The sequence below is a fragment of the Bubalus bubalis genome, chromosome 7 (genome assembly GCF_019923935.1).
Source record: "Bubalus bubalis isolate 160015118507 breed Murrah chromosome 7, NDDB_SH_1, whole genome shotgun sequence".
NCBI lineage: Eukaryota > Metazoa > Chordata > Mammalia > Artiodactyla > Bovidae > Bubalus > Bubalus bubalis.
Genome location: NC_059163.1, coordinates 3,510,245 through 3,529,467, shown reverse-complemented (window position 1 = coordinate 3,529,467; position 19,223 = coordinate 3,510,245). Strand labels below are relative to the sequence as shown.

General features: G+C 55.8%; 1 protein-coding gene across 28 annotated transcripts in view; it reads right to left on the bottom strand.

Annotated features, from left to right (window-relative positions):
* Positions 1–2,053: 2,053 nt before the first annotated feature.
* The window catches only part of ABLIM2 (actin binding LIM protein family member 2), a 166,077-nt gene continuing 148,907 nt past the window's right edge, over positions 2,054–19,223 (bottom strand). For all 28 annotated transcript variants that reach the window (XM_025290545.3, XM_044945589.2, XM_044945588.2 and 25 more), the window contains one exon: positions 2,054–3,811. In XM_025290545.3, the coding sequence (XP_025146330.3) occupies positions 3,698–3,811 (114 nt within the window). In that variant the 3' untranslated portion in view covers positions 2,054–3,697. The remainder of the gene's footprint in view (positions 3,812–19,223) is intronic.

Genomic DNA, 19,223 nt, shown 5'->3' with positions numbered 1-19,223 from the left:
TGATGGACAGGGAGGCCTGGTGTGCTGCAGTCCATGGGGTCACAAAGAATCAGACACGACTGACAGACTGACTGAACTGAAGTGAACTGGACTGTCTGAGGTGGGAACTTCAGAGCTGAACCGAGAGGGGAGAGTGGGGCCCCACCTGGAGAAGAAACAGCCGCCCCCAGCCGTGGGACAGAGGAGAGTGTGTGTAAAAGCTCAGGGCTTGTGCTGAACCAAGGCAGCATAGCTGTGACTTATGGGAGGGGGCAGAGTGCCTGTTGGGACGTTGACATGATCTGACCTGTGGCCACATCACTGCAGCTGTCAGGTGGGAAACGACCCGCCCCCAGGCAAGACCGGGACCAGAAAGCTGACTGGGAAGCTGTGTTCACGCAGCTGAGAGGTGAGGGTGAGGGCGTATGGTCAGGGTGGCCACGTATCCGGTTCGCCTGGGACAGGCCAGGTGTACACTGTGTCCCAGGGCCATTGGTAACTACCACCTTCTAGTCTCAGGCTGTTTTCTGATCTGGATAATTCCGTGAAGGTGTCTGCTGAGTTGGAGAGATGCAGAGAGATGCTTTGGGTAGAACCAGGACCTCTGATGGGCTGTCCCTGGCGGGGAGGGAAATGCTTTCATTTATGTCCTGCATCATTAAGTATATACTAAGACAGGGCACAGTACGTACATGTGGACAGGCTTTCGGGGCTTCGTGACAGTCTTCACTGTCTTCACAATAAGATTAGAGATTGCTGCGGATTAAATGTGTCCCCAGATTCATAGTTCAGTTCAGTTCAGTCGCTCAGTCGTGTCCGACTCTTTGCGACCCCATGAACTGCAGCACCCCAGGCCTCCCTGTCCATCACCAACTCAAACTTGCGTCCATCGAGTCAGTGATGCCATCCAGCCATCTCATCCTCTGTCGTCCCCTTCTCCTCCTGCCCCCAATCCCTCCCAGCGTCAGAGTCTTTTCCAGTGAGTCAACTCTTCACATGAGGTGGCCAAAGTACTGGAGTTTCAGCTTTAGCATCATTCCTTCCAATGAACACCCAGGACTGATCTCCTTTAGAATGGACTGGTTGGATCTCCTTGCAGTCCAAGGGACTCTCAAGAGTCTTCTCCAACACCACAGTTCAAAAGCATCAATTGTTCGGCGCTCAGCCTTCTTCACAGTCCAAGTCTCACATCCATACATGCATAGCCGATGCCCTAATCCCTCATGTGATGCAGTAAGAAGGGACCTCTGGGAGGTAATCGGGCCGCGAGGGTGAGGCCCTCAACAAGGGGGTCAGTGCCCTTGTAAGAAGCTGGCTAAGTGAGAAGAGAGATGCTCTCTGCCAGGTGAAGACACAGGCCACACATCTGACCTGCCCCGACCAGCACTTTGATCCTGGGGCTTCAGGCTCCAGCACTAAGAGAACTCGGCATTTAGTTGTCTGAGGCTCCGGTCTACGGTTTGTGTTAGAGCAGCCTGAGTGAACAGAGGTGGAGGTTACAGACTGTTTCATCCCAGGGCAGCAGCTGCTAACCTACTGGGCAGGCGCCCGTCCTTTCCTTAGCTACGAGCTCCAGGGCCACAACCAACAGCCTGCTTGTGGATCCTGGGACGCCATCTCCAGCCCTGTGTCCCCTCCTGTCCCTTCATTGGCCTCCAGGAACACGTCCTCATCTGGCAAGACTTAAGTTTGGCAGCGCCTTCTCAGAAAGCCTCCCCTGACCTCTGGGGTGTTTATGGGGCTTGCTTTGGGGACCTGCTCCAAAGGGTCAGTCTTATCATGGTCTGTGTACTGGTCTGTCTCCCCAGCCTGACGGCGACGGGTATCAGCCTCTCTCCCGTCAGCACTTTGGCCTGGGTGAGGGGCTCAGGGCCCCAGCCCGAGGGGCTGTCTCTGCCGGGGCTGTCCTAGGGCCATCCCGCGGCCCACACGGGGTCTGTCCCACCCCCAGCTCTGTGCCCGCTTCCAGGACGACCACTTTTCGAGGATGCCCTCCCCAGGCGCTGGCGGCAGATGGGGGCCCGTGGCTGGAAATGACAGGCGTTTATAAGAAGCGGCTTTTCGCTTTTACAAGTTGTAGTACATCATCCTTTATTTTTTCCAGGCTCCCCTGGTCTGACAAGACGTTCACTAGTGAGAAAATAAGGGTTTCCAGCGGCTCGGGCTCGGCTCGCGATGTGGAGGGAAGCATTTACTAGGTGCTGAGAGACCCCCCTCCCTGGCCGAGCCACGCTGGTGAGAAGCCGGGTGCACAGCAGGACTACAGGGGGCTGAGTCACGCGGACTGAACAGACAGGGACATCCAGGACGCACAGGAAGACGCGGCGGCACGAAGGCGGGGCCCACACGCTGGGGACACCTGCGCCGTGTTTCATAGGCCCCTCGATGCATTGTACCAACGTTCTGGTACCACATCCCACCTGCACGGCCGGCAGGTCCCCCTGCCGACTTTGCTAGTCTAGACAGAATCTCCCATCCCGTCTTCCCGGAGGGTCTGGGTGTCGTTGGTCTCAGGACCGGACACCAGCCTTCCCTTGCTGGGGGTGTTTTATAGCGGGTGGAGTGGGAAAAGTGGGACTCCACAGCCACGTGACAAAGAGGACGCTCTGCAAGCTGCGGCAAGCGTTATCCGGGACCGTGGGAACCCTTGATTCAGGGGCTGTGGCCATCAGGGAGGATGTTTTCTGCAAGGCTTGGAAAACGACAGTGAGAAACGCAGGGTGGCCACACTTTAGGCGTCCTTACAAACCGTGGTGGGGGGTGTGTGGGCGGGGGGGTCTGCCTGGCGGGGTACCTGTGTGACAGGCCAAGAAACAAAAGAAAAAAGCACGAAGGAAGCAGACAAGGAGCACACACAAAACCAGAAAGCACACGGATGCGAAGGTGGAGAATAAGGCTGGGTGCGCTCCCTTTCAGCGGGACCATAAAATTAAACTCTTTATATATGTCGTCTTTGTGTTTAAGTAGGCTCTACTCTTTAACAAAATAAAAACTTCTGTGTTAACTTGAAAGATATCGTTTAGGCATCTAAGGGATGACCTTGCAAGAGGAACGCGGCACACGGAGGGCCCCGGCAGAAGGTGCGCCTTCGGGTTGAAGGTCCTCCCTAAACACAGATCCATCACGAAGGCTGCAAAAATTGACCCCCATGCTTCTGACAGCCCGGGGGAGGCCCAGGGCGGGGGGCGGGGGCCTGCATGCCAGGCCATGCCTCCCAGGCTGAGCAGGGAAGCGGGGCCACGGATACCAGGAGCCGGGTGCCCAGCCACCGGAACCCATCAGCGCCTGCCACTGATTAAGCCTCTTCGGGCGTCCACTCCCGCCCTCTGTGCGCCCCGGAGGCCCAGCGTGGGGAGGACATTGCAGGGAGGTGGGAGGGTGGGCTGCGTGCGTCTAAGTAGTCCTGCATCTCCGGGCAGTGACCTCGCCGCATCCTCCTTCCTGATGGCAAGCGGCAGCGGGGAAGGACAGTGCAAAGCCAGGGGTCTGCGCCGCAGACTAGACACGGGAGTGGTGCTGGCAGAAACCAGAAATGGGGGCTCTACCTGCTCTGGGACCCCCTCTCACCCTCAGCCCCCACAAACCAGTCCTCCCCAGGCGCCCACCGCCCGCCTGCCCGCCATGGACACAGAGAAGCCAGAGCCGAGTGCAAGAGGAGGGGGTCTGGTGGTTCCTGCAGGCGCGCCCGTGGTCAGGGCCCCCCCACCCCCCAGCAGCGTCAGAACAGCAGGGCTTTCTTCTTGAGGTCGTTCCTCTTCCAGAGGGCCAGGCGGTCAAACTCTTCCACACTCATCCCAAACACTTCCTGGAACTCCTCGGGCGACAGGTGTCTCTGCAAATGAAAAGGGAAACCCAGAGCGGGGCAGTGAGTGACCTGGCCAAGCGCCCCCGGAGGCGGGGCCTGCAGAGAGGATGGGGAGTCTCCCTGGGTGCACCTGGCTCCCCAGCTTCCCTCTGCATCCTCAGAGGCAGGAACTGCAGAGAGGATGGGGGCAGTCTCCCTGGGTGTGCCTGGCTCCCCAGCTTCCCTCTGCACCCCCAGAGGCAGGGCCTGCAGAGAGGATGGGGGGTCTCCCTGGGTGTGCCTGGCTCCCCAGCTTCCCTCTGCATCCCCACCAGTCTGCTCTGCAGTGGACAGAAGCTGGCCCAGAGGAAAGAGAGATGGTTAGGGGACCCACGGTGAGCAGCTGCCAAGAAGGGGCCAGAGCCCTGACTCCTGACACCTGCAGAAGCCTCTCCCACCACAGACCGAATGCAAATCAAGCCTGGAAACAGCAGGGGGTGTGCACACATGGTCACGTGTACCATTTCATTTCCTTCTCATGGCTGCTGTGTGAGCAGGAAGTGTCCCCACTGCTCACATGAGGACACGGAGGCAGACAAACCCAGGCCTCAGTTCAAATCCTCCCTCTGCCCAGCCCACCTCTGCTGTGTGACCCCGGGCAAGTTTCCTGTCTCTCTGAGCCCCAGCTAGCCCCCCTGGAGTCTCAGCCTACTCACATCTAAATGGGGTCACCCTGGCACACCCCGGAGGTGTGCGGTGAACGAGTCAGCACAGGTCAGCTCCTAGGGCTGAGCCCGGCCCTGGGCAGGAACAGTGAGCCCTGGGCACAGTTATTATGATCTGAGATAGAGCCACCTCTGTCGACACTTGACGCCACCTAAATTCTAGACTCTTCTTTGCAGGTGTCTGCTTCCTTCACCCTTATTCAGTTATTCGGTGCTGAGTAACTTCTTGTCCTTCAAGACCCGGCTCAGGTGGGCACGGCACCCTCTCCTGGGGGGCTTCCCAGGAGGAGTGAGGCCGGCCCTCCCCCCTGCCTGGGAGGAGCTGAGGAGAAGATGGAAAGGGGGGCAGGCAGCCTGCAGCAGGGCCAGCTGCAGTCCCAGAGGGCCTGGTTCAAAACCCCCTCCCGCCCCCATGTAAGAAGTGTGGCTTCCGCGAGGCTGCGTGGAAACCAGCCTGGCCATTCCTCCGCACGCTTAGCAGAATCACCTCAAGACCCAGCAGATCCCCAAAGACCAAAACCAGGGACTCACACAGGTACCTTCACACCCGTGTTCACAGCAGATTATCACACCCGGTCCAAAGCGGAAGCAACCCAAGTGCCCGCTGAAGGACAAAGGGGTACACAAGATGAGGTCGATTCAGAGTCTGGAACATGACTGGTGAGTACTCAGTCACGCCCGACGCTTTGCTACTCCACGGACTGGAGCCTGCCAGGCTCCTCTGTCCATGAGGATTCTCCAGGCAAGAACACGGGAGTGGGTAGTCATGCCCTCCTCCAGGGGATCTTCCTGACCCAGGCATCAGAAACCTGACCCCCTGCACCTGCTGCAGGAGGGCTCTTGGCAGGCGGGCTCCTCACCACCAGTGCCGTGGGGAACATGATTCATCCAGAAAAAGTCGTGACGCTCTGACCTATGCTACAACACGGATGGGCGAGAAAACAGGCCAAGTGAGTCCACTTGTAGGAAACATCCAGAGTGGGGGACATCCTCAGGGACCACAAGCAGATCCGTCGCTGCTGGGAGCTGGGAGAGGAGGGGGCTGGGGAAGGACTGGCCGGTGGGCACGCGGTGTCCTCCGGGACCCAACAACCGCGTTCTGGAATTCCGCAGAGGTAGTGGAGGTCACACAACAGTGAGAATCGCTAAAGGCAGGCAACCATATATTTTAAAATGGCTGCAATTGTGAATTTTATCATTAAAAAACCTAGTTCCTGCCAGAAAAAAGAGTGCTTTCTTGAATTTAAAAAACACGTCCTAGTAAAGGTTACTGTGATGATCGAGAGAGAAAATGGTGTGAAGACGCGTGGGGAGCGATGGAACACAGAAGCAGCCATCACCGCTGGGCATCTCTCTCACAGGAATCACAGCCCTGCGTGACTTGCCCTGGGTTTTGGGGCCCAGCCACTGGCATGATACGGGGGAGGGGACTCAAGGGACGCCTTTATGCTGAGTCACAGAAAGTGTGAGTCTCTCAGTTGTGTCCAACTCTTTGGGACCCCCATGGACTGTAGCCCCCCAGGCTCCTCTGTCCCTGGGATTCTCCAGGCACGGATACTGGAGTGGGTTGCCGTTTCTTCCTCCAGGGAATCCTGCTGACCCAGGGATGGAACCCACGTCTCCCTCACGGCAGGTGGAGTCTTTACCCCCTGAACCTAGGCCTGGAGTCCTCAGAACTGGCACACACACACAGACACACACAGACACACCGCCACACACAGGGACACACACATCCCATCCAGCTAGCCCTGGCCGGGGCGGGGCCGTCCGCCGCCTGCCGCCATCTCAGACCTGCAGACAGGAACAGGGTCAGAAAAACGCTCACACTCACGGTGCTGAGCCAGGGTCTCCTGACCGGCTGGGGAACCCACAGCTCAGCCCACGGGGACTCAGAACCGTCATTCCAGAGAGCAGCACCAGCTTCCGGGGGCCACGGCACGACCCTCCGTGACTGTGGGGCCAGCACGATGCCAGAGAGGATGGATCGGGGAAGTCCTCCCACAGGGCTTGTGTCGAGTGGGTGCCTGACGCAGAGTCCTAAGACCCCGAGGGTGAGGCCGGGGGCGGCTAACAGGAGTGCAGGGGGGTCAGAGAAAGATCAGAGGCCTGAGCGGGATGCTGGTCCTCAGGGCACGGCCCCTGGGGAGCTGGGGGTGAGGGGGGAAAGGGCTCCGAGGTGGTGGTGGACAGGGATCCTGGGCAGAAGCTTGGAGTGGGCTCATGGGGTGAGGCCCAGCCCCCCTGCAGCCTCTGGTCTCCTGTTTTAGGGCCCTTGGGTGGGTCCGGGGTTGGGTCTCCCAGGTGATGACACGTGGGAGGGAGGAGACGGGAGGGGAACTACAGGGGTCGCCGTGTTCTAAGCTGAGAAGGGGAGAAGGGCGCAACGAGGGTGGCCCCGTGCTCCCCACCTGGGGGCCTCCTGCCAGTACAGGAGGGCAGTGGCAGAGCCCATGGGCACTGCAGGGCCCAAGCAGCTTGTCCCTCACTCCAGGCTACAGCTGTGGGGTCTGTAGTACAACCTCTTATCGCCCCTGACTGGTCCCACTGCCTCCCAGGGGAGAAGGGCTTGAGGCACCTTGCTCCTGGCAGCTGGCCACTGGCATTGAAGGTAATCCCACTCACGGCAGAGTCAGGACCCCCGTCTCAGGCTCCCCCTCAACTGCCTGCTAGCTGAAGCTGGTTGAACCTGCCTACCAGTGCAGGAGATAGGAGAGATATGGGTTCGATCCCTGGGTCGGGAAGATCCCCTAGAGGAGGGCATGGCAACCCACTCCAGTAGTCTTGCCTGGTGAATCCCATGGGCAGAGGAGCCTGGCAGACAATAGTCCCTAGGGTGGCACAGGGGGACATGACTGAAGCGACTCAGCACACACGCACTGCCTGCCACAGAGCACAGCTGGCCCCAGAGACTTTCTGACCCCAGCCCGACTCCCCCAGTCACTGGCTCCTGAAGGCTCCCTGGAGGAGGCAGGCCTCCCCCGCACCCCAGGTACCCACCAAGGCCAGGCTTGGCCAAGCTCCTGCCTGAGCTGGTAGGAAGCAAGCCTGGGGCACAGTGCCCGGGTGGAGGGACATTCTGGGACGGCCCTCACTTCTGGGGGTGCACCGTCTCCCCCAGGAGCACCCCTGGGAAGGAGGCATGGGAGGGGTCCCACATGCTCAGCTGGGGGTTGGCCTGTTGATCACTGTCCAGGATGGGATTGTGCAAAGGCCTTGGGCCCAAGAGCCAGACTCACAGGAACCCTGTCCCGGCTCCAGGCCTGCCCAGCTATGCAGAGCCGCACGACCTCAGCTGTGACATCTGTAAAATGAGAATTATCTGTGCCTTCACCCCATTCTTCCTCTGCCTGGAATGCCAGCCCCTCCTGGTCCACCTGGGGAACTCCCCCCCACCCCGAATCCCCAGACCTGGGTCCGAGTCTCAGCTCCTCCAGAAAGCCTCTCCTGACTGCACCTGACTGTCACCGCAGGCTCCTGGGTCCTTAAGCCTCCTCCTTCCCCGTGGTGTGGATACTCACACCCCACCCAGTTTCAAGCTTCCGGGAGATGCTACTGAATACTCATACTGAATACTGGAAAGAGGCGCCCAGGGGAACTTGCTGTAGAATGCGCCTTCCACGCAGATGCAATGGAGGCAACCCACCCCAAGGACACAGATGGTAGTGAAAAGTGGCAGAGGAATTAGGGAGAGGGGGAGATGTCTCTGTTACCTGTGGTTTAAATATAATTTATGAATCTCAAGTACACTTCATGTGCTTTTCAGTAATGGCTGAGTTTAACAACCAGTGTGGAAAATGCTTGAAAATTTAACAATAGGAGTTGCTTCACAGCCACCAATAAGCGAACTGTACTCTGGTTCCCTCTGTAAGGAACACCCCAGGGTGGGAAAGGGGACCTGTGTGCCTAGGACCCTGCACAGGCTGCTCCTGGGTGATGGGGTGACTGGAGAGCTGGGAGAGCTGGAGACGGCTCCCTCCTCACTCACCTGTGGGGCATCAGGTGCCGGGACACAGAAATAAACCAGACCGGGCACCCCCACCCCACAGCCGTCTCACACCTGCCAGGGAGGAGGGTCAGAGAGCAGTGAAGCCCATCTGAGGGCCGCAGATCTGGAGGCCTGATGCCCCGAGAAGCATCAGGGAGGCTCCCAGCAGCATCTCATGGCCACAGGTAGTTCTCTTAGGGCGCGGATCTGACTTCACCTTGAGAAATGGAGCACTCCTGCCGTATCTATAAACAAGGCTGTCGCAGTCCATCAGCGATTCTGGCCCTCTGAAGGTGCATTTCTGAGCCCTAAGGGCACTCAGGAAGGAAAACAATACCTGCCATTCAACAGCCATCAGGCTGCAGTCACTCCCTGCAGTGAGCACAGAGGAGCTCGGGATGTGAAAACAGGCAGGATTCTGGCCCGGAGAGCAGAGATGCCCGTGGAAGGAATGACTTCCGTGAACCCAGACTCTTCGCCTTCCCATACATAGAAAAGTGCTGAATTCCTTAGCTTGAGATTTGTGCTGCGTGCTGAATCGCTTCAGTCGTGTCTGACTCTTTGTGACCCTGGGGACTGTAGCCCACCAGGCTCCTCCCTGTCCATGAGATTCTCTGGGCAAGAATATTGGAGTGGGTTGCCAAGCCTGCCTCCAGTGGATCTTCTTGACCCGGGGATCGAACCTGGGTCTCTTATGTCTCCTGCATTGGCAGCCAGGTTCTTTACCACTATTGCCACCTGGAAAGCCCCTGAGATATCTGGTTTTCTTTATCGCACAAAAATAGTTGTGATGTTCCTACTACTCATGTGTTACGCTGTGCTGTGCTAAGTCACTTCAGTCATGCCAACTCTGAGTGACCCTTGGGACTGCAGCCCATCAGGCCACTCTGTCCATGTGATTCTCCAGGCAAGAACACTGGAGTGGGTTGACATTTCGTCCTCCAGGGGATCTTCCCCACCCAGGGACTGAACTCACGTCTCTTACATCTCCTGCTTTGGCAGGCAGGTTCGGTATCACTAGCGCCCCTCATCCTCTGTTGCAAAACTTCCATATAACTTGACTCCTCCCCTCCTCCTTGGAGCCGTCCTCTCAGGGCTACTTGCGATGCTGTCTCCTGGGCTTGAAGTCCTAAAAATACTCACCAAACAAAACATAATTCTCCACGTTTAGGTTGTGACTATTTTTTTTAAGTCAGCAACCTTGTTACCAGCTCTGCTGGCAAGAGTTCCCCGGAGACAGGACTCAGTAAGGACTGCGATGGAATATTTCCTACCATCTATCAGTAAACAAGGATGTCCCAGTCATATCAGAGAGTGCAGCCCTTGGTGTGAGCCGCTGAGCCCTGAGGGAATTCAGGAAGGAGAAGAATACCTGCTATCTAAGAGCCATCATACTGCAGCCACTCCCGACAGTGAGCCCTGAGGAAAGGAAGCTCCGGATATGAAAACAGGACACTGGTCCCAGACTGGTGAGGTGTGTATGAAAGGAATGATTTCAGCGAGTCCAGGCTCTTGCATCTTCCCTTACACAGAGAAGCACTAAATTCCTTAACTTGAGATATCTGGTTTTCCGTAATTAACAATAATCTTACGATGTCCAGATCACCAGCCCCTTGTCACAAACTTCTTTATAACCTGGATTCCCGCCCCACCTCAGCTCTCTCAAGGTCACTTGAGATGCTGTCCCCTGGGCTTGAAGTCCTGAAATTTCCCACTGAATTAAACATAACTTTTGACTTTCCGGTTGTGACTGTTTTTTAAGTCAACAAGTTTGTAACCAGCTCAAATGGCCAGGGCTCCCTGGAGACAGGACTCAGTAACGATGAACCTCTGCTCACAGCAAGAGCTCATCAAGGGACCAAGGGATGCATGGCTGTGCCAGATGCACACTTGTGCTCATACCCAGGGAGGTGGCGAGGCGGTGGTGCCCACAGGATGCAGACTGAGCCCCAGATGGGGACGTCTCCTGTGTCACACAGCCCCAGCAAGCAGCACTTGGAAACTCAGACCTTCAGGCCGGGGGTCCAGGGCTCTTTCTGAGAGGCTGCCCTCAGCTGCTCCTCGGGACAACATGTGGGTCAGACAGGCAGGTCCACGTAGCCAGGGGGCTACCCCTCCCCATGGCCGACGGGCCCACTGAGGCCTGTCCACTCTGAGGCCATTGGTGGCAGCGATCCCCAACTCTTTCTGGATCACAGACCCTCTGAAACATTAATGAAGCGGTCCATCTGGGTAGAATTACGTGCACTCACACACCCTTAGTTAGCATCCAGGCTTCAGGAGGCGCAATGGACGTCCTGTGGTCTACTTGGGTGAAGGAGGAGACAGACAGAACAGGCTCCATCTTGAAAGCAGGATTCCATCTTGGGCCGGGCTGTGGACTTTAAGCTCTATGCCCTGTATCTATGGAAACGACATACCAATGGAAAACCAGGCCCCCCCAGATGGAAGAGCCCCAGGGCTCGTACCTAGACTCTCCGTGGCCTAAAAGAATATTCTAATTATCTGTGTAACCGAATAGAATCATACATTCTATTATGCTTATTGGGGTATGACCACAGGCCTATTGATAATTGTCCACTGTTAACTATCTAGGCTTAAGGCATATGAATCACGGGTTAACTTTGATTGTATTTTTCTTTTCCTTTGTTCAGACTGCTGCTGCTGCTAAGTCACTTCAGTCGTGTCCGACTCTGTGTGACCCCATAGACGGCAGCCCACCAGGCTCCCCCGGTCCTAGGACTAGTTTCAGGGAATTTGAGGAGGCGGGTTTGGGCACGTACACTTAGGGTATATAAGGTTTTCACAAAAACTGGTCAGGGTCCTTGGCTAAGAGAGACTCTCCCTTGGGCCCGCCGGTGTAATAAGCTGCACTCCACCATCTGCACTGTCCTTCCAAGTGCGTTTGTTTCCTGGAAGGCATGGCTACACAATGGGGACGCCATCACCCCCCTGCCCCAATGGGGGACACCGCCAGGCTCGGGAAGGGACTTCACAACACTTGCTGCCATCCTCACCCGCCCTGAGAGCCTGCTCTCACCTCACAGCCTCTGGAAGCCCAGGCTTGGAGAGGTCCCGAGCCTCGCCCCGGGGCATGCAGCCTGGGCCCCAGGCCAGGAGGCTCAAGAGCGGAGTCCTTCCCTCAGTCCTGACCGCCTGCCTCTGGCAGCTCCTGGAAGCGTCCCAGGCTTCGTGGTGAAGGCCCTTGGCCTGAGCTTGCCCTGCTTACCGGGACTGGCCTGCAGGCCTCGCCTAGTCCCACCACCTCACCAAGCTCAGACGCCCACTGCAGCCCACCAGCCACCACCAGGCCCCTGCTCCAGGGGGTGCTGAGCAGGTGGGCTCAGGCCCAGACCCCCTCAGCCTGTGACTCTAGGAGCTGTGTTCCTTCAGAGGCCTGGGCCCCACAGCACCTCCCCACACTGTCACAAGGCACAAGGAGTCCCTGTCTGCAGAGGGGGCTCCTGCTGAGTGGGGTCCATGCTTCCTGCTCCTTGATCTCATCACCACGACGACACCATCACCACGACGACACCATCACCATGACATCATCACAATGACATCATCCCCATGATGACATCATCACAACGACATCATTGCTGCCATGACATCATCACCACCACGATGACATCATCACCATGACATCATCATCACCATGATGACACCGCCACCATGACATCATCGCCATCACCATGATGTCATCATCATCACCACGATGACATTATCACCGTGATGACATCGTTGTTGTCATCAGGACAATGGCCCCTGCTGTCTGTGGAGTGATCCTCTGTGCCAGACAAGGGCCAGGAGCTCTCCATCACCAGGTTGTGACCTCACCATAGCTTACTGGGTAGGACGGGGATGGAGGCTCCGAGATGTAGACTGATGTGGCTGCCAGGTGGCCCCAAGGCCCTGCATCATCGTGTCCTCTGCCACCTCTCCCGTCACGGCTCTGCCCCATGGCGGCCATCTATAAGTTCTGAAATATGCCAGACTCTCTGCCACCCAGAGCCTGCAATGCTCTTCCCCCACTTCACAGAGCAGCTCCTCCTCCTTCTGCAGGTCCCAGCTCAAACGTCCCCTCCTCCCGGGGACCCTCCTGGGTTGCACTAGCCAAGCAAGCAGGCCCCAGGCCATGTGTGTTCCTCAGTACTGAACACAGCTGGCCTCATCTGTCTCAGCCCCTCTAGGGCAGCATGGGCCTGATTCCTGTCCTCATCCAGGGATAATCTGTGCTTTGCATCCCTGAGTCCAATTCTGTGCTCTCGCCTCCCCGGTCACGCTGCCTCCCAGCTCCCCCTCCTCCAGGAGGGCCTGCCCTTCTCTCCGCACGCCTCCCTCTTCCCTCCCCACTCTTCACCCCTAAAGTCCTACCACCTGTCCTGGCCTTCCAGGATGGCTTATGTTTGTTCTCCGTGTCTCCTCAGGAGGCCCTAGGGTCCCGGAGGCTATGGCAGACGCGTCTCCCAGACACATCCGCGTGGCTGGGAACCCAGTCACCATCAGTCTGTCGGGTTCTTCTGAGACCCATCAGACCGGTCGGATGAGTCTAAACAAAGGATATATTCTTTAACCTCAGGACCTTGGGTTTCAGGTGCATTCCTACAACACGGGCTTTTCCTGCTTGAGCAAACTCAGGTGTGTGTTTAGCCCCAGGGTCTGGCAGGCGGGGAGCTGCTCAGCCCTGCCTATGCCAAGCGCTCAGAAAGGAGCACCCTGGAGACCGCAGCCTCCAGGCCTCAGGAGGACACACCCTCCTTCCCCACCTATTCAACCGCCAGCCTTGATCTCTGCGGGAGTCAGCCAGGCCAGGCCCTGGTGCCCAGGTGCTTGGCCAAACAGTCCAGGGGTGGTGAAGCTATTCTGACAACGTGGTCATGCCTACAATCAGCCTTTGAGTGAAGATGCAGTGGCTGCTTTCACTCTGCTGGGGCAAACACTGAGGGCTTCCCGGAGAAGGAGGAATTCTGCCTCTACATGTCAGCTCCTTCCTGAGTGTCCAGTCGGCTGCCCTGCCCCGCGGATGCCACACTTGCCAGCCCCACAGGAAGCCAATCCCTTAAATTAAATTTCTTGATGTTGGATTGGTCAAAGTTCATTCAGGTTTTCCATAACATCTTGCTGAAAAATCAAAATGAACTCTTGGGCCAACTCAATACTTGTCCGTCTGCGTCTCTCTATGTCTGTCTGTCTGCCCATCTGTCTCCTGTTGGTTCTGCTGTTTCTCTGGAAGGCCCTGGTGGACATACTTTCCTACCTAAGGAGCAGACTGTGTGCTCTGGGAGGTTGGCGTGTGGAAGAGGGATTAGAAATCAATATTCCATACTGTAATTAATCTGGGAAGACGCACAACAGAGTGGGCCCGCGTGACATCTTAACCAGAACTCCAGATCTGCTTCCTAGAAGCTTCAAGGCCTGGGGACATCCTCCAGCCTTTTCTGTACCCCCAACTTGCCCAAACCTTCTCTGTACCCCCCCCCAAACCTTCTCTGTGCCCACTGCACCGAGCTGTAAAAACCAAGTACACCAATGTGTCGAGTGCTTGGAACAGCTTGGTGGTGATGATCGAGTGCTTATTAAATAACCCAAATCTGATAAACTCTCAAGCATCCTGCTTTATCCCAGTACCAGGCATCCAGGAGGGGCTTCCCTTCTGCGGGTGACCAGGCCGGTGCCTGACCCTGCCTCCGTTCACCCCCAGCCACCTCGCTTTTCCAGGCAGTTCTCAGCAAGCACTGTCTGGCCCGTCCATAGCACTCCCTTTTCCATGGAAACCTTTCTCCAATTCGTGCTGGCCCACGTGGCTCTCAGGTTGGTAAAGACGGGGGGACACGGACAAGACAACTGAAACTGCACATCATACCGCCTAGGGCTCTCCTGTGGCAAGCGCTCCTGACTCCCGAACAACTGAATAAGCACTCAAACCGCCCAGCCGGACCGGCACAGTGATGTCATCTGATGACTCAGAGGGGCTAAGTAACTGGTCCAATGTCACACAGCTAGAAACATTATGGAGACTGATTCACACCCAGGTCACCCGGACCCGAGGTGCTCTCTCCCTCCACCAGGGTGCCACCTTTGGACGGCAAGAGGCTGACACAGAGCGAAATGGCCATGTCTTTCGGCGAATGCTGGGCGTAAGAGTGCAGGGCTGGCCTTAGTAAGTGGACGCTGGAGTCTGCCCAGGACAGGCAAGGCTCTTCCCCTCAGGGTGGAAGCTCCGGGCACGGCAGACCCTCAGAGGGCACCTGCCGAATGCAGGAAGACCCAAGAGCCCCCAGCATGAGGCCCTTGGGTGCTGGGGTAGGGTTGAGACCTAGACCCTCTGGGAGAGAAAGCGCTGGATCTCAGGTATGGCATTAAACTGGTCCCAGACAGATCTCCCTGGGAAGCCTGGTCCTCACCCTTCCCATGGGGATCCAGAATTCATCCGACTGCTGTGGGACAGTGGGGAGGGCCACCACACCCTTTCCAGACCCCTGCTCGAGACTATGGGCTACCAGGTGCCCACGTGGCGTCTTTCTCTTTGCCAGGCTGAGAGTCCTGAATTCCCTTGTCTGTGCCTCACAGGCCAGAGCATCAGTCATCGGCAGAACCTGGGTCTATCCTGCTGAACCCAGTGATTGCCATGTACCCACCACCCAATCCTGACACCCTGGAGTCACCCCAGGTATGTCCCTGCCTGTCCCCACAACACCCTTCCACCTCGATCCCCAGATACGGCCTGAATGCACCCACTTCTCACCTCAGCGCTGCGACTGCCCTGTCCAAGATACCATCAGTTCTGGCCCAGACCACCCAACCGCCTCCTCAACCATCTCCTGTGTGCACACAGCCAGCCCAGACTTCACAGTGCAGCCTCAGGCACGGTTTTGAATACGAATGTGATCATGTCATCCCGCAACTTGAAAGTCATTGCTTTTTGGCTAGAAACTGAACTGCTTAACCTAAGCTCAGGACCCCACAAGGCCTGGCCCTCCTCCTTGTCACCTGCTCAAGCACGGCCTCTGCTGTGTCTTGCCTCAGGGCCTCTGCGCCTGCTGTGTGCTCGCCTGAAATGCTCCTACCTGCCACTATCCCCTGTGTGCGGGTACACACACACACACACACACGTTCAGGCACACTTATCACGCCCACTTAACTGTTCAGTTCAGTCACTCAGTCATGTCTGACTCTGAGACCCCATGGACTGCAGCACGCCAGGCTTCCCTGTCCATCACCAGCTCCCAGAGCTCACTCAAACTCATGTCCATTGAGTCACTGATGCCATCCAACCATCTCATCCTCTGTCGTCCCCTTCTCCTGCCTTCAATCTTTCCCAGCATCAGGGTCTTTTCAAATGAGTCAGTTCTTCGCATCAGGTGGCCAAAGTATTGGAGTTTCAGCTTCAGCATCAGTCCTTCCAATGAATATTCAGGACTGATTTCCTTTAGGATTTAATGGTTGGACCTCCTTGCAGTCCGAAGGACTCTCAAGAGTCTTCTCCAGCACCACAGTTCAAAAGCATCAATGCTTAACTGTATCCCTTTTAAAATGCTCACGGGACCAACGTTCCTCTCCTTTAGAGCCCCCATCTCGGGCTATAATTTTATACCCTCATTAGTCATCAGTTGATGGACGTCTGCCTCCCCTTCAGGCTGAGTCTGAGGGCAGCACTCCTGCTGGCTTTGGCTTACCATGCATCCCCAAGGCCCGGCTCGATGCCTGGCCCATATTCACCAGGCTAGTGAGGCTCAGCCAAACACTCTGCGGTCAGGATGGATAACAAGATTTGACCACTGACAGACAGAGCGGTCCTCCTTCCAGGGGCTGACCCCACATCCCTGGTGGTGTGGCGGTGTGTGGGCACCACCAGCTGTCCCCCCACATCCACTGTCTCCCCTTGCTGGGCACACAGCAGACCCACTGCTTTGCTGGGTGACGGAGCCCCAGCCAATGGCCTGTCATCCACAGCCTGATCCCTGCCACCCGCCCCTGTGTGGGGTGGGAACAGGGCAAGACCCAGCGGGGCTCCTGGGCACAGAAGCCCTCCCCTGTCCCTTGTCTGTCAGGGACAGACGCCGGCCCGTGACCTCCCCTGAGTCGTAAACGGCAGGTTCAAACAGCTGCTAGTCAGTGAAGGGAGAGGATGCAAAGACACAGGAGGAGCAGCCAGGAAGCGACAGTGCAGCCTTGGGAGGGTCCTGGTTTGTCTCAAGGGGTGCACCTAATCATGCTGTTTGAGCTCGTTACAGAACTATTTCCCAGAAAAGTGGAAGTGTTAGTCACGAAGTCATGTCCGACTCTTTGTGACCCCGTGGACTGCAGCCCACCAGGCTCCCCGTCCACGCATTTTCCAAACAAAAATACTGGAGTGGGTTGCCATTTCCTTCTTCAGGGGATCTTCCCAATCCTGGGATCAAACCCAGGTCTCCCGCTCTGCAGGCAGATGCTTTACCATCTGAACCACCAGGGAAGCCCTCAGAAGGTGAAGAATCTGCCTGCAATGCAAGAGACCAGGGCTCCATCCCTGAGTCAGGAAGAGCCCCTGCAGGAGGAAATGGCAACCCACTCCAGTATTCTTGCCTGGAAAATCCTACAGACGGAGGAGCCTGGCGGGCTACAGTCCATGGAAAGAGCTGGACACAGCTGAGACACTAACACTTTCACTTTCATAAAACTAGCAGGTTGCTGAGAGAGTAACTGTGATTTTTGCACTGTTGAAATTTGCCATTTGATAGTAGAATACATTCTAAATAAATGTTGTTAGGTTATATATCATTTTAATATGCATCTCTCGCTTTTTTTGCTAATGACTTGTTCCTTGCTGTTTATTTTATATTTATTGTAGAAGATGGAAACGATGATGTTAGACAAAAGCAAATTCGAGTGATTTTTCTTATTTGGGCTCAAAATGGGTCATAAAGCAGTGGAGACAACTCACAACATCAGCAACACATTTGGCCCAGGAACTGCTAACAAGTGTACGTACAAGCGCGGTAGTGGTTGAAGAAGTTTGGTAAAGGAGCCGAGAGCCTTGAAGATGAGTGGAGTGGCTGGCCATCGGAAGTCAGCAACAACCAACCGAGAGCCATCATCGAAGATGATCCCCTTACGACCACACGAGAAGCTGCTCCAGAACTCAGCATCAGCCTCTCTAAGGTCGTTCGGCACTTGAAGCAGACTGGAAAGGTGAGAAAGCTCGAAGCCTCGTGAGCTGACCGCAAAGCACAGAAACGGACGTCCTGCAGCGTCGTCTTCTCTCTTTCTGCGCAACAACGGTGGGCCATTTCTTGATCGGATTGTGACGTGTGACAACAAGCAGATTCTATATGACAACTGGCAATGACCAGCTCAGCGGTTGGACCAAGAAAAAGCTGCAAAGCACTTCCCAAAGCCAAACTTGCACCAAAAAAGGGTCACGGTCACTGTTTAGTGGTCTGCTGCCTGTCGGATCCACTATAGCGTTCTGAATTCCATCGAAACCATTTCATCTGAGAAGTATGCTCAGCAAGTCGATGAGATGCCATGAAAACTGCAACGCCTGAAGCCAGCAATGGTCAACAGAAAGGGGCCAGTTCTTCCCCAAGACAATGCCCGACCACACGTCACACAACCAATGCTTCAAAAGCTGAACAAATTGGGCTACAAAGTCTTGCCTCATCTGCCATATTCACCTGACCTCTCGCCAACCGACTACCGGTTCTTCAAGCACCTCGACAACTTTTTGCAGGGAAAACGCTTCCACAACCAGCCGGAGGCAGAATATGTTTTCCAAGAGTTCATGGAATCCTGAAGCACAGATTTTTACGCTACAGGGATAAGCAAATGTATTTCTCATTGATAAAAACGTGTGGATTGTAATGGTTCCTATTTTGATTAATATAGATGTGTTTGAGCCTAGTTACAAAGATTTAAAATTCACAGTCTGAAACCGCAATTACATTTGCACCAATCTAATAAAACCCTCAATAAATGGAAGATGTCAGCACTCTTCATTCCAGAGAAGGCCAGCTGAGGCCTTAAGCTTCAAGGAACCATAAAAGCTCACCAAGAGATTACCTGAGACCAGATTAAATGAGTGCAGGCCCTGCAAACACCTTATCAGCAACTCCACCCTTGAACTAGAAAACTCAAGGAACCCTCTCAGGTTGGGACACAAAGCCCCCCTTTGCCTGGCAGAGCAGTTCAGCTCTCCTTTCCTGCTTGACCCAAAGCCCTCTCCTGGAGATTCAGTTTGGCAGCAGTGCAGAGAGATCAAGTTTTGGGCAACAGAACAGGCCACAGGACTGGCACGCAGCTGCCTAAAAGCAAGGGCAGACTCCCATGAACTGGCGTGGAAAAGGCTCACGACAAATTTAAAAGAAACAAAGTAGATGCCAAGAGGCATCAGCTGTACAAGCCTGCTTATCCAAACAGAATTCAGTTATCTCTGGGCATTTGTGAGGAAAAAAAAAAAGAAAAGATTTCCGGAAACAGGTCCGCCCCGGAGCTAACAGGAGTTATGACTCGGTGGGGGAATTCCATGGAATGCTTCTGTTCTTCTTCATGTTTTTAGGAACTGTTTTTATATTAAAAATTAAGCTCTCTCCCCTGAGATGAAAACATTATTGTATCTTTCTCTCCTGCTGGGATGCAGCCCACCCCCCACCCCCGGAGCCCTTCCTGGCTCAGGGCCCAGCTCCCAACCCGGAAGGTTGTGAGACATACCCTGTGTGGCAACGCCTCCAACCTGCCGCCTGGCGTGGCTGAGATCAGGAAGAGAAGGACT